At 34.4% G+C, this 12,474-nt stretch overlaps 1 protein-coding gene across 4 annotated transcripts in view; it reads left to right on the plus strand.

Moving 5' to 3' along the window:
* Positions 1 to 10,491, plus strand: part of Ide (Insulin degrading metalloproteinase) — a 17,682-nt gene extending 7,191 nt beyond the window's left edge. For all 4 annotated transcript variants that reach the window (XM_086550682.1, XM_086550681.1, XM_086550684.1 and 1 more), the window contains exons 4-20: positions 1,013 to 1,182; positions 2,619 to 2,741; positions 2,944 to 3,146; positions 3,319 to 3,519; positions 4,166 to 4,303; positions 4,439 to 4,542; positions 4,666 to 4,861; positions 5,061 to 5,173; positions 5,774 to 5,918; positions 6,273 to 6,383; positions 6,552 to 6,672; positions 7,471 to 7,678; positions 8,015 to 8,168; positions 8,821 to 8,955; positions 9,336 to 9,545; positions 9,850 to 9,999; positions 10,290 to 10,491. In XM_086550682.1, coding sequence (XP_086406808.1) covers positions 1,013 to 1,182; positions 2,619 to 2,741; positions 2,944 to 3,146; positions 3,319 to 3,519; positions 4,166 to 4,303; positions 4,439 to 4,542; positions 4,666 to 4,861; positions 5,061 to 5,173; positions 5,774 to 5,918; positions 6,273 to 6,383; positions 6,552 to 6,672; positions 7,471 to 7,678; positions 8,015 to 8,168; positions 8,821 to 8,955; positions 9,336 to 9,545; positions 9,850 to 9,999; positions 10,290 to 10,394 — 2,587 coding nt within the window. In that variant the 3' untranslated portion in view covers positions 10,395 to 10,491. The remainder of the gene's footprint in view (positions 1 to 1,012; positions 1,183 to 2,618; positions 2,742 to 2,943; positions 3,147 to 3,318; positions 3,520 to 4,165; positions 4,304 to 4,438; positions 4,543 to 4,665; positions 4,862 to 5,060; positions 5,174 to 5,773; positions 5,919 to 6,272; positions 6,384 to 6,551; positions 6,673 to 7,470; positions 7,679 to 8,014; positions 8,169 to 8,820; positions 8,956 to 9,335; positions 9,546 to 9,849; positions 10,000 to 10,289) is intronic.
* The last annotated feature ends 1,983 nt before the right edge of the window (positions 10,492 to 12,474 follow it).

Here is a 12,474-nt window from a genome sequence, read left to right on the forward strand (position 1 = left end):
ACCTACAATAAAGATAACAAGAAGAGGTAGGGAAGAGGAATGGAACTTGTGCTTGTGACTGTGAGTGCCACAGTGAAAAGCATCCATATTGCCACAGGAGCATATTTTAGACACTGGGTATAGATTGAGTCACCTTCCTCTTCTCGTTCTGCCTGCACATCCTTCATCGGCAGTACTTTAGAGCAAGGGTTCATCAACTTAGTGTGTGCCATCGCTATATAGAGACAGTGCTTGCTAGAGACCGTGGATGGGTGCCACTCAAGGCTCTCTCACCTGCTGGTGCTAGGAAAAAGTGGTGGCATCTAGGTTTTGGACGTTAAGCTAGCACGATATTACGGTAATTATAGTGATTATGACTACAGTAGCCATCATCACTCATTCCTTTTTCATAGCAAAATAAAATAGCACTGATCTTAAATCCCCGAACGTCATGTACGTCATGACGCCCGTCGTCAGGCCAAAGCTCCTACGTCATGTATGTCATGACATCCGTATGCAATGGGTTAATATTTTGGACCTTTCATGACAGATCATATCAACTGTCAAGTGAATTTGGATAGAGCACAGGTGATATACAAGAAATAGTTCCAATTTGGATGTTATTCTGATATTCATCATAATGAATTAACTTTAATAATTTATTTCAACTTCACATGGATTAAGACTAAATATGAAAAACTTCTATGAGGAAATATTTTGTTGAGATCTTTTGTTGGTGTTTTGAATTTATTGAATCACCTGAATGAAAATTAACCATTAATGATTAGATAAGTATTAGTTGTAGTGAATGAATATACTATATAGCATTGATATGGTTACATGCATACTTCTTAATTTTAGCAGTCAAAATATTTTTAAAGGATTTTCATTAAAAACATGCATTATCTGTTGTTAAAAACATACCATTGACATCTTTTATTTAATAATATTGTAGAAAATCTAGTAAAGATTTAATTGTATTATTTATTATAATATTAATGTTTTCTTTCATTTCCACTTCTTTTTTTATTAGATTTGCCCAATTCTTCCTGACACCGCTGTTTACTGAAAGTGCAGTGGATCGTGAAGTGAATGCAGTTAATTCTGAACATGAAAAAAATTTACAAAATGATTACTGGAGATTAACACAGCTTGAAAAGGCAACTGCTGATCCAAACCATGACTTCAGCAAGTTTAACACAGGTTAGTAGTAGTCATCCTATAGATAGATATCTTACTATCATAAGTATACCTGCAAATTGAAAACACTCCGAGTTATGAATGAGTGACTAGATGCTAAATTTAAAGGTAAATCATTTATCTCTAATTCTAAAGTTGGCAGTTTTTTGTGATTGGGATTTTTACACACAGGCACATGTCTGCTAAGCTCTAATAGCTGGGTGACTTCTAGAATGTAGTATGGTCACCCAGGTGTGCTTTCACTGAAGTTCAGATTCAGGTGTCCTGTTTAACCCCTTCGACACGATGACGCGTATACTGCGTCATCGCAGCGCTCGCGTCAAATCCGAGGACGCGCATACTGCGTCATGGATCAGTTCTGGTGGAATTGCGTTTTCTTTCTTCCGGATACTGTACGAGATCTTTCAGAATAGAGGTCGGATATGATACGATATATTACTTGACTTTCATTATTAATAATTGATTACATAAGAGTGGGATTTGCTTATACCAGGGGAGGCATTGATGGGCCCTGCTAGCAATCATTTTATTATTTATTTATGGAACATTATGTAAAAATATAAAACATATTATGATTAGTTTACCATACTATTTCAATCGTTTTCTTTGGTTATCTGAGTGAGGCCTCCCACCAAGGTCACTCTTTCCATCTTCCTCCCAACCCATGTAAATAACTTGTCACATGCATATGGGGGAAGAGGTTAACTATGCATATTTTAATATATAACACATGATGATTATGTTGAGGTTTTGGCTATAAACTTGTAGAGGTTTTGGCTTAAAACTTGTCATATTCAGTAGCGACGTTTAAAATTTGGCGCGCGCGGGCAGCTCGGATACGGCGCGAGGAGCGTTTTCTACTGCTCGGAGTGAAGGGGTTAAGACAAACTTCATCTGCATAATACTTCAAGATACTTCTGCAATTCTTGAATACACTTTGTCCTTTTACTCATTATATTTGGTTGCACATTCTTTTCCCCATTTATTTCACATAATACATGTTTTTATACTGTAATAGTATTGAACTTTATATATATATATATATATATATATATATATATATATATATATATATATATATATATGCATATATATATAATATATATATATATATATATATATATATATATATATAATATATATATATATATATATAATATATATATATATATATATATATATATATATATATATATATATATATATATATATATATATATATATATATATATATATATATATATATATATATATATTAGATATAACCATTTAGCATTTAGAAAGAGTGCTTTTTAACTTAATTTGGCTTTTTAGATGTTTAGATGTGAATATGTTTGTGTAATGTAACTACATTTATCTTTTGTGATTTTTTATGATTGTACAACTGTTGTTGATAAGGAAAGTGAGATACTAAATGTGTGGTAATAATTGATTTTCAGGAAACAAGGAAACATTGGATGCAATTCCTAAAGAGAAGGGTATAAATGTTCGTGATGCTCTTCTTGATTTCCACAAAAAATGGTACTCTTCAAACATCATGGCCTTATCTGTCTTGGGAAAAGGTAAGCGTCCTGAATGACGTAGCTCTGAGAATTGTATTGAAAAATGCTTTAATGGAATTAAAGTTTATTGTTTTTTATTTATTATTTTTGTCTTTCAGATAGTTAGATCAGATATATATATAGATGTTATTGATCACTCTCTCTCCAACCGCTTCCTTTTTCTTCTTTTAATATATACATATATGAATTGATTTTTAAACAGAAAGTTTAGAAGAGCTGCAAGCAATGGTGCTGGAATTATTTTCCGAGGTTGAGAATAAGAATGTGACAGTACCTGAGTGGAAGAGCCACCCCTTTGGCCCCGAACAGTGTCGTAAATATGGGCAGGTTGTGCCTGTAAAGGATATTCGGAACTTGTACATTACTTTCCCGATCCCTGATCTTCATCCTCATTACAAAACAGCTGTAAGCATCAACAGATATTTGAGTCTGTATACATGACTGGAGGGTCATATATTTAAAAAGTCCTTTAATTTTTTTGTAAATTAGTTATGAAATATTTTGTAATTGTCCATCTGCATAAAATGTTTTATAAAATAATGATATGTAATAAAGTTAATCCAAACATTTTCCACAGCCTGGCCACTATTTGGGGCATCTCATCGGGCATGAAGGTCCAGGGTCATTGCTCTCCTATCTAAAAGGTTGTGGATGGGTGAACTCTCTTGTTGGTGGTCAGAAGTCTGGTGCTAAAGGCTTTGCCTTCTTTGTGGTCAATGTTGATCTCACTGAAGAGGGGATTGAGCATGTGCAAGATATTGTAACAGCTGTTTTCCAGGTAATTTCATTTTTCTCCTCCAATATTCTCCTATTTTTCCTTTTTATTTTGATTTTTTTTTAGATGGAATTTTTAAAAGTTTATATTGTTTGATGTGGTTTATTTAAGACTGAGTATTAGCCAAATGGGCACTCCACAGTTTGTGTTAATTTAATTTGGTTCAAAGGGGCTATCATGCTCACAAAACCATATTATATAACAAGAGATGACAAAGACAAGCCATATAATAATGTATGGAATAAGGTGTGGTATCTCTTAGTTACAAAATATCAGATATGCTAACAAAAAGAGAACATAAACTGCATAATTAGAAACAAAAGTAGGTCATGACTTGAAAAAATATTTTCAAGAAACATAAAGAGTCCAGTGAATGCCCTTTGTTAAAAATCCTGTTCAACTTCAACTTTGCCAACAAAGAAAATATAACAAGGAGCAGGTTTGAACACGTTTGAAAATCTTTGCTCATAAAATTATAAATCTTGAAAAAAAATTGCACAGAAATGCAATGTAAAATCACCTTTGTACAGCCAAAAATTTTGCTTAAAAATTGGGCACACCAAATTTTATAGGCTGGTATATGCACATATTAAATACATGATCTATTTGTTATAAATTTGATATTATTTTTATTACTTTTCTTTTCCAGTACCTAAACCTACTGAGAAGAGAAGGTTCACAGGAGTGGGTGTTTGAAGAATGTAAAGACCTCAGTGCCATGACATTCCGCTTTAAGGATAAGGAGCGTCCCCAGAGTTATACTTGTGCTCTTGCCGAACAGCTGCATGTATGTACTGTAGTGTCTTTTGGTGTATTATATATAGATTTGTATGAACCTTTTTGAAAATATTTCTGTTTATAGGATTGTGCAATTATTTGCATGTAAACAGGATATTGTGTGTAATAATGTATACTTTTTCAGTATTACCCATTGGAAGAGGTGCTGTGTGGTGGATACCTCTTGAGTGAATACCAGCCACATCTGATTGACATGGTTCTTACTCATCTTCTGCCTATCAATATTCGGTAATATATGAAATTAATATTTAGGATGTGTAAAGCTGATGATTGGATCTTAGCTTTCTATGATTTGAATGTGTCATCTCAAATTTCCTTGTGCTTACAATTTATATTTTTTGTGATTTCCAGAATTGCTGTAGTAGGGAAAGCACTAGCAGAGAAGGCAACTGATGTTGAAAAATGGTATGGGACACAGTACAAGATGGATGACATTGAGCCTGAACGGCTTGAAGAGTGGGAAAAAGCTGGGTTCAATGAGCTGTTGAAGTTACCTACTAAGAATGAATTTGTTCCTACAAACTTTGAGCTGTTTAAGGATGAGAAGGTAATGATGAATAGAGAGCATATGCTTATGTGCATCTGTATAGGCTCATGTGATTATTTTATTTTTTGTTATTGTTTGGGAAGTGTTTTGCTGATATATTTTTAAGTCTACCTGTAATAATTTTTATATTCTAAAAAATATTAGGCCAACACAGGTAACTGTTATACATTTCCCTAACTTGTTTCCTGTGCTTTTTCAGAAAGGAAATACTTTGCCAGAAATGATTAGTGAGTCTCCTTTGGCTAGAGTTTGGTTCAAGCAAGATGATGAATTCAAGCTGCCTAAATCGGTTGTATATGCAGAACTTTTTAGGTATGTTATTCATATGCTAGTTTTATTTAATGTATTATAATGCACCGGGATATATTAAAAAGTGATATCAGGCATCCTCATTACAATTGTGGTGTAGTGTCTTGATTAATATATTTCCCTCCTTTTTCTTTCTTTCTTTCTGAACCCTTTAGCTGTCATCAGATTTTGGGCAAATTGCTGGAGGGTTTCTATTTAAAGCAATGGAAGAAAGTCATCCCCACCCTTTTCACACAACTTTTTTATCATGTCTTCATCCTACATTTTTCATACCTATCACATAAATGCTCATAAATGTGCAACTTTCAATGTTTTTATTACCTCAGTTTTGGAAAAATCTGAAGAATTACTGTAAATTCACCATTTTCATTTTTATTGCATTGATGCCTGCGGTTCTCTCGGGGTGCAACTATAGCCACATTCAGACACGTCATGTGAACTGAACAGATTTAAATTATGACAACAAAAATACATTGTTTGACTATTGTTGTCTCTCAAAGTTCAAAAGGGTCAGATGAAACATGTTCTTTAGGGGTTTGATAATTGGATTTGTAATATTTTCTAAAAGTTTTATCTTCATTTATTTATTCCTTTTCATTTCAGTCCTCTGGCTTATCTAGACCCTCACCACACCAATCTTCTGCACATGTTTGCACAACTGTTTCGGGATGCACTCACTGAATACACTTATGCCGCTGAATTGGCTGGACTTGTTTATTCCTTGTCCAATACTAAGTACGGTCTTACAGTAAGTATATACCAGATCATCATAGAGTCAGTCATATGTATATGCAACATCTGTTTTCTCGTAGATGACGGCATATTTTATAGGTGAAGTATGTAAGTTGATGTTGGAAAGTAAGAATATGGAAAGGTTAGACACGTTCTGCCAAAATTGACGTGACAGTAATTTTGTATTTCAATATTATTATTTTACAAAAAAAAAAAAAAAAAAAAAAAAAAAAAAAAAAAAAAAAAATATATATATATATATATATATATATATATCTATGTATATATATATATATTTATATATATATATATATATATATATATATATATATATATATTACACATAATAATAATCCTCTTTATATTACAGCTGAATGTCAAGGGATACAACGACAAACAACATGTACTGCTGGAGAAAGTCATGGAACGCATGACTTCATTCACTGTAGATCCTAAACGTTTTGAGATTCTTAAAGATGCTGTAAGTTCATTAATTTAAGTTTTGACATACTGTTTAAATGTTTGAGGTATGGAAAGATTTTAAAAAGACAGGAAGAAAATTTTGTACATGTTCTTATTGTTATTATTTTTATACTACTAAGTTGCTAGTTTCCTAACATATGTATTAATTTCGTAATTTCCTTTGCAGTATGTCCGTGCCTTACGTAACTTCAGAGCAGATCAGCCACATCAACATGTTGTATTTTATACATCTCTATTGCTAGCAGAACATGGTTGGACTAAGGAAGAACTTTTAAATGCCACTTCAGGTAAAGACTCGGAAACACAGGTTCATATGCACACACCTACACCCACAACCACACACACACACCTATACCCCACATCCCTGACCTCAAAACCTACAAAATTTAGGGTCAGTATGAAGGTATGGATGAAGAAACTCCCAACATAATAATTAAAGAATTAGGAAAGATTAACCCACTCACGACGGAGGCATTCCAGCCTTGCATGTAACAATGCCAGAGCTCTCGAACGTATAGGCCTAAATCAGTTAAATAAACGACACCGTATGGCGTCACCTAGCGAACGGGCCTAGAATGCGCGGTACCGTAGTGTACCACCCGTCCAGAGAGGGTTAGGATAGGCATGAAAATGAGCAGAATAGTTAGGAAAACCTAATGTGAAGCTTAGTTATAATTCAATGAAAGTCAAAGATATAGTAATAGGATTTATGTGAGGAAGAGGGAGGAAAATTATGAATAAGTAATTGATATCTAAGAACCACAAGTTCTCTAGCTTGTTTGTCCACAAAAAAATGTGCTTTCCAGTTTCACTAAAACAAATTTTGGTCTTCGGTATCTCAAAAGCTCAACATACTTTACATACCAGGAGATGCAAACCTGCATTTTAATTTCACTAAAGCATATTTTGGTCTTTGGTTTTTCAAAAACTTGATTTTACATTCCAGGAAATGTATATTTCATTATTATATATCAAGCATTAGTAGATTAGATGGAAGTCATTATGGTAGAAAGAGGGAAAATAAATTTACCATTCCGCATTTGACATTGTGGTGCTAACTTCCTTAATTTTCTATTTTTGAACAGAGCTGACAGTAGAGGCCTTAGAAGCCTTTATCCCAAGGTTCCTTTCAAATCTCCATATAGAAATGTTAGTACATGGAAATGCAACAAGAGATTCTGCAATGCATATGTCTACTATCATCCAAAAACATCTGACTGAGAAGGCACACACCAAGCCACTCCTTAACTCTCAGTTAACTCGGCAGAGAGAGTACCAGCTGAAGGATGGCAAGTATGCACAAGATTATGTAAACAGAGTGATATTGTGAAGTGTGTTGTATATATTTTTGGGCTTCAGGAATTGATTTGATTGCTGTTGTGACTGATGCCCTTTCTTTCTTTCTTTTTTTTTATCATCTTTCATTATTTTGTGTATTTATGTATTGAAATTATATATATGTGCAATCAAAGAGAATTAAATGATTTGGTATTTGATAGTTACATTTTTTTTTCTTTTTTTTTTCTTACATTGTTGATGTAGCAAGACACTATACTTTTGTTAATTTTCAGCATTTTTGTGCTATTTTGTTTCATTATATTTTGACATTGAATTTTTTATTCCAGGAAGCAGCTTAGTTTACCAGGCTGAGAATGCTGTCCATCGTGACTCAGCCATTGAGACCTTCTTCCAATGTGGCATGCAGGGAACACACCAGAATATGCTGCTGGAATTGTTATGTCAAATCTTTGCTGAACCTGCATTTGATGAACTAAGAACCAAGGTAACAGCTCTTGATTTTGACACGCATGCGCACACGCACACGCACACGCACACGCACACGCACACTCACACTCACACTCACACTCACACTCACACTCACACTCACACTCACACTCACACTCACACTCACACTCACACTCACACTCACACTCACACTCACACTCACACTCACACTCACACTCACACTCACACGCATACTCACACACACACACACACACACACACACACACACACACACACACACACACACACACACACACACACACACACACACACACACACACACACACACACACACACACACACACACACACACACACACACACACACACACACACACACACACACACACACTACACCATCTCTATCACACACACACATCCACACACACACACACATAATTTTTATTTCACTCCCCTTCTCTTGTCTCCTTATCTCTGTCTCTGTCTCGGCTACTACCTAGGCTTATTCTCTCACTTCTGCATCTTCCACTTCCACTTTCCTATACCATAAGAACGTTTTTAAGTGGATTATGTAAAGTTGCTATTATCATGAACTTGGGTTTTTCATACTATATAATGTGTATTAATAAAACTTGCAATCTCATCACAACATGATGGATGAGACTAAGCACTGCACTTTTGATTTTCCAGGAACAACTGGGCTACATAGTGTGGTGTGGTGTCCGAAGGGCCAATGGAACCCAGGGTCTAAGGATCATTGTCCAAGGTGACCGTCACCCTCAGTACTTAGACTCCAGGATAGAGGCCTTCCTTCACAAAATGGGTGTAAGATGGGCTTCTGAAAATTCTTGAAATTGGTTGTGTACTTATGTCACTGTTAAGATTTGTTTTAAAACATGATTATTGACTGTTATTGTACTTAGACTATAGTTTTCTATAGAGAATAAACATATTATTTATTAAATCTGATACATTAACATGCAGTATTGATTAAATGCAGTAATTAACAAATGTGTAGGTTCATTACAGATGTTTAAGTACATATATTTTATTACTGCATGTTAACTTGTAATCTTTTCATAGTCTTAAAGGTCTTATTATTTAGGTTGTAAATACTTTAAATCGCAATTTAATTTTTTGTTACTGTGTAAGTGGGATTAACTACTGAGCTTTTGTGTTTAGTTATAAAAAGAGACTTCCCACAGGAACGCTTGGACAGTATCTCCGATGAGGAATTCATGCGTCACAGAGATGCATTGGCAAGCCGTCGTCTAGAGAGGCCAAAGAAACTGGCACATCTCACGTCCATCTGGTGGGCTGAGATCACCTCCAACCAGTACAACTTTGACCGAGACACAATTGAGGTGGCACACCTGAAGACGCTTACCAAACAGAATGTTGTTGATTTTTACAAGGTTAGTTAACATAATTAGTTAATTAGGTATCATTGTTGTTTGTCCCATATCTCTCTGACTTTCTGAAGAATATATGTATTTATTGATTTATTTTTGCTCATAACTGTATAAATACTGATTATTTAATTGTACTGGAAGGTGGGAAGGTGTGTTCATATATAAATGGGCTAATTGTCCTCTCCATAAATTTTGAACTGAACAAAATAAGGAACAAACAATATACTTGTACAGAAATTAGTTCTCAACCCAGAAGTGCATATCAGATTATCCTTGATTTTGCATGAGTTTCACTTCCTTTCTGCAGGCTTGTATTGCCAGTTTTGCTGAAGAGAGGAAGAAACTGTCAGTACAGGTAGTGTCGGTCTCTCCTGGAGGAGCAGGAGATGTGGAGCGCTCGGGCGAGCCATCCACCCAGCCCGATGATGGACTCTCACAGCCTCCGCCACTTCCAGAGGTAGGTGACTCTGTTATTTCTTTGTTTATGATTATTTTAGTTTTTTAATGATTGTTCTTTTTTCCCCTTTTTCCATCTGGATGGGGGGCACTTATTTGATTGCTAATTATTATTTATTATTTTTATATATTGTATATATTAATTGCATGGTTATATGTTGCATATATAAACAATGGTATATTTGGTTATTATTATTATTATTACCATTATCATTATTATAGCTCTGACAAATTATAGGAAGTAATGTATCAATATCGTATCTCCAATTGATTAAAAAAAATCCATTTCAGGCTGAGCACATCTCGGATATATCGGAATTCAAGCAGGGTCTTCCACTCTATCCTTTAATGAGACCCTTCACACCCTTCACAAAAACCTCAAAGTCCAAACTGTAATATGTAAATTGATTAAGTAGAGCCTCTTGTTTCTATCAAGTTAATCACTTTCTCAGCATGTTGTACTTGGAAACTATAAAATAAATCATAAAAGTTATTATTTGTTTGATATATCCAGATTCAAAGGTATTTAAGGATGAGTTTTATGTCTTTTCATCCATTAGAATATTGTTTGTTTCTACTACTGTTATTTAGATATTCAGCTTTTTGATATTTATGGATGCATTTCTATAAGCATTTTGTTTTTTTTATTGGAAAGAGGAGATGTTTTTGGAGAAGTCACAAATCCTGTAGCCGTTCTTCAATTTCCTTTTGTTTCAAGAATGGATAAAAGAATGTCTGTCACTATTATTAGTATAGTTGCAAATTTTATTTTCTCCAGTTATTGAATGGATTACATAGATGTGTATATAGGAGCTTCTTTTATGATGGGTTTATATATTTTTATATTAGAAACGTTTTTGTTGTTTTGATAGTCGGAGTTCCATCCGATGTGTTGTTCCTCATAGCAAATTGTAATTGGAATATTGAAAATAAATAGATAAAAAACTTAAAGTTTCTGTGTTTTTTCATTCCCAAGTAATTGCTTGTTTATCTATTCCTGGAATTAGAGGTCAGTAGATGTGCATGTCTAGGAGATGGCATGGAAGAATGAGGAATTCCATTGCATGTGTCTCATGAACCTTCAGGTGTAAATACGTAGAGAAAATGTCAACTGAATTACTTTTACTATTTATATATTCTTTTATTCATTATTTGGGCTTTAGGTCACAAGATGGGTGAAGTTTTTTAATAACCTCAGATGATCCAGGGCAGTCATGGAATTGTATTAATTTAGGAGGATATTGTAAATAGTTTGCAATGATAATCACTGTATATGTGGAAGCAAGTAAACACATGCCTAACTTATATGAAAAAAAGGAAATTACATATTTTAACAATAACATTTGTGAATAAATTTAATAGGAATCTTAATTACATTTTTCAGATTCAGAGTAAAAGGTTTAAAATATGTATGTGGAAAGACAATTCCACAAAAATACACACTACTTGCAAATATAAATACATTTCATTACGGGAATTGAAGCAACCTCAGTTTGTAAAGCAATGCCCAAACAGAAGGAAACATATTAGACATTTCAACATCACTGAAATAAAGTGTGTGACGGGGATACTGGGCAAATCATTGAATGCCTGATTAGTAAATAAGATTGATACATCTTAAATAATATAATGATTAATTAATTTACGTAATTCGCCGACATTCGAGACTGACAAAATATAATTCAGTGGTATGATGCTGTTTCACTCACACCACCAGACCAGCACCTCACTGGCATGGACGGTGATCTACAGTTGTCGACGAGAATATTATGCTGTGTTGGTCCGGTAACGACTCGAAGTGTCCGAGAGTGGTGGACAACAGCTGCTGTACATTTTTTATCAATCATTATAACGGGTTGATCAAATAGTTGCCCAGTGACCAGGAAGATAAAATCTAATCCTCGTTATTTATATGTTTGTGCACGACAAGATATCTAGTGTTTAGCTATTCCTTACAGAAAGTGAATTCCAATACAGTGCAGGCTTCTTTAAACGTGACTTACAGCATTAGATTTAAAGGTCAAAGGACTGAAAGGTATTTTTCAACGAGGAAACATGGGCTTACAAACTTTGTTAGTGCCTCTGAACACGGGTATATTTATAAACACAGCACTGAACATCAAAGTTGAAGAGGACGTGGCGGGGATGTGTGTGAAATAACAAAGTAAGCAAGATGAAAAAAACTTACATTTTCAGTCATGCCTACTACCAGGCTTAGGGATATCCAAATCATGCCGCCCATTAAATTTTGCTTTAAAAATCCACTGAATAGCTGCTGACATTCTTCACTGGAGATATCGGGTTCGTACGCAGCAATATGGACGGACATTAATTAACTGTGGGCAGAGAGAGGGGCAGTTGCATATTTCATGAATTTTTCTTCCGCTGTTATTGCCTCTCTAAAGGAATCGATTCACCTCTCCCCATTCACCATTGATTGAAAGAACTTACAATCAGCAGCACCCCTATTTAAGAC

The sequence above is a fragment of the Penaeus japonicus genome, unplaced genomic scaffold, assembly GCF_977035675.1.
Source record: "Penaeus japonicus unplaced genomic scaffold, GWHDUDI00000001_assembly GWHDUDI00000024, whole genome shotgun sequence".
In the NCBI taxonomy this organism is placed as follows: Eukaryota; Metazoa; Arthropoda; class Malacostraca; order Decapoda; family Penaeidae; genus Penaeus; species Penaeus japonicus.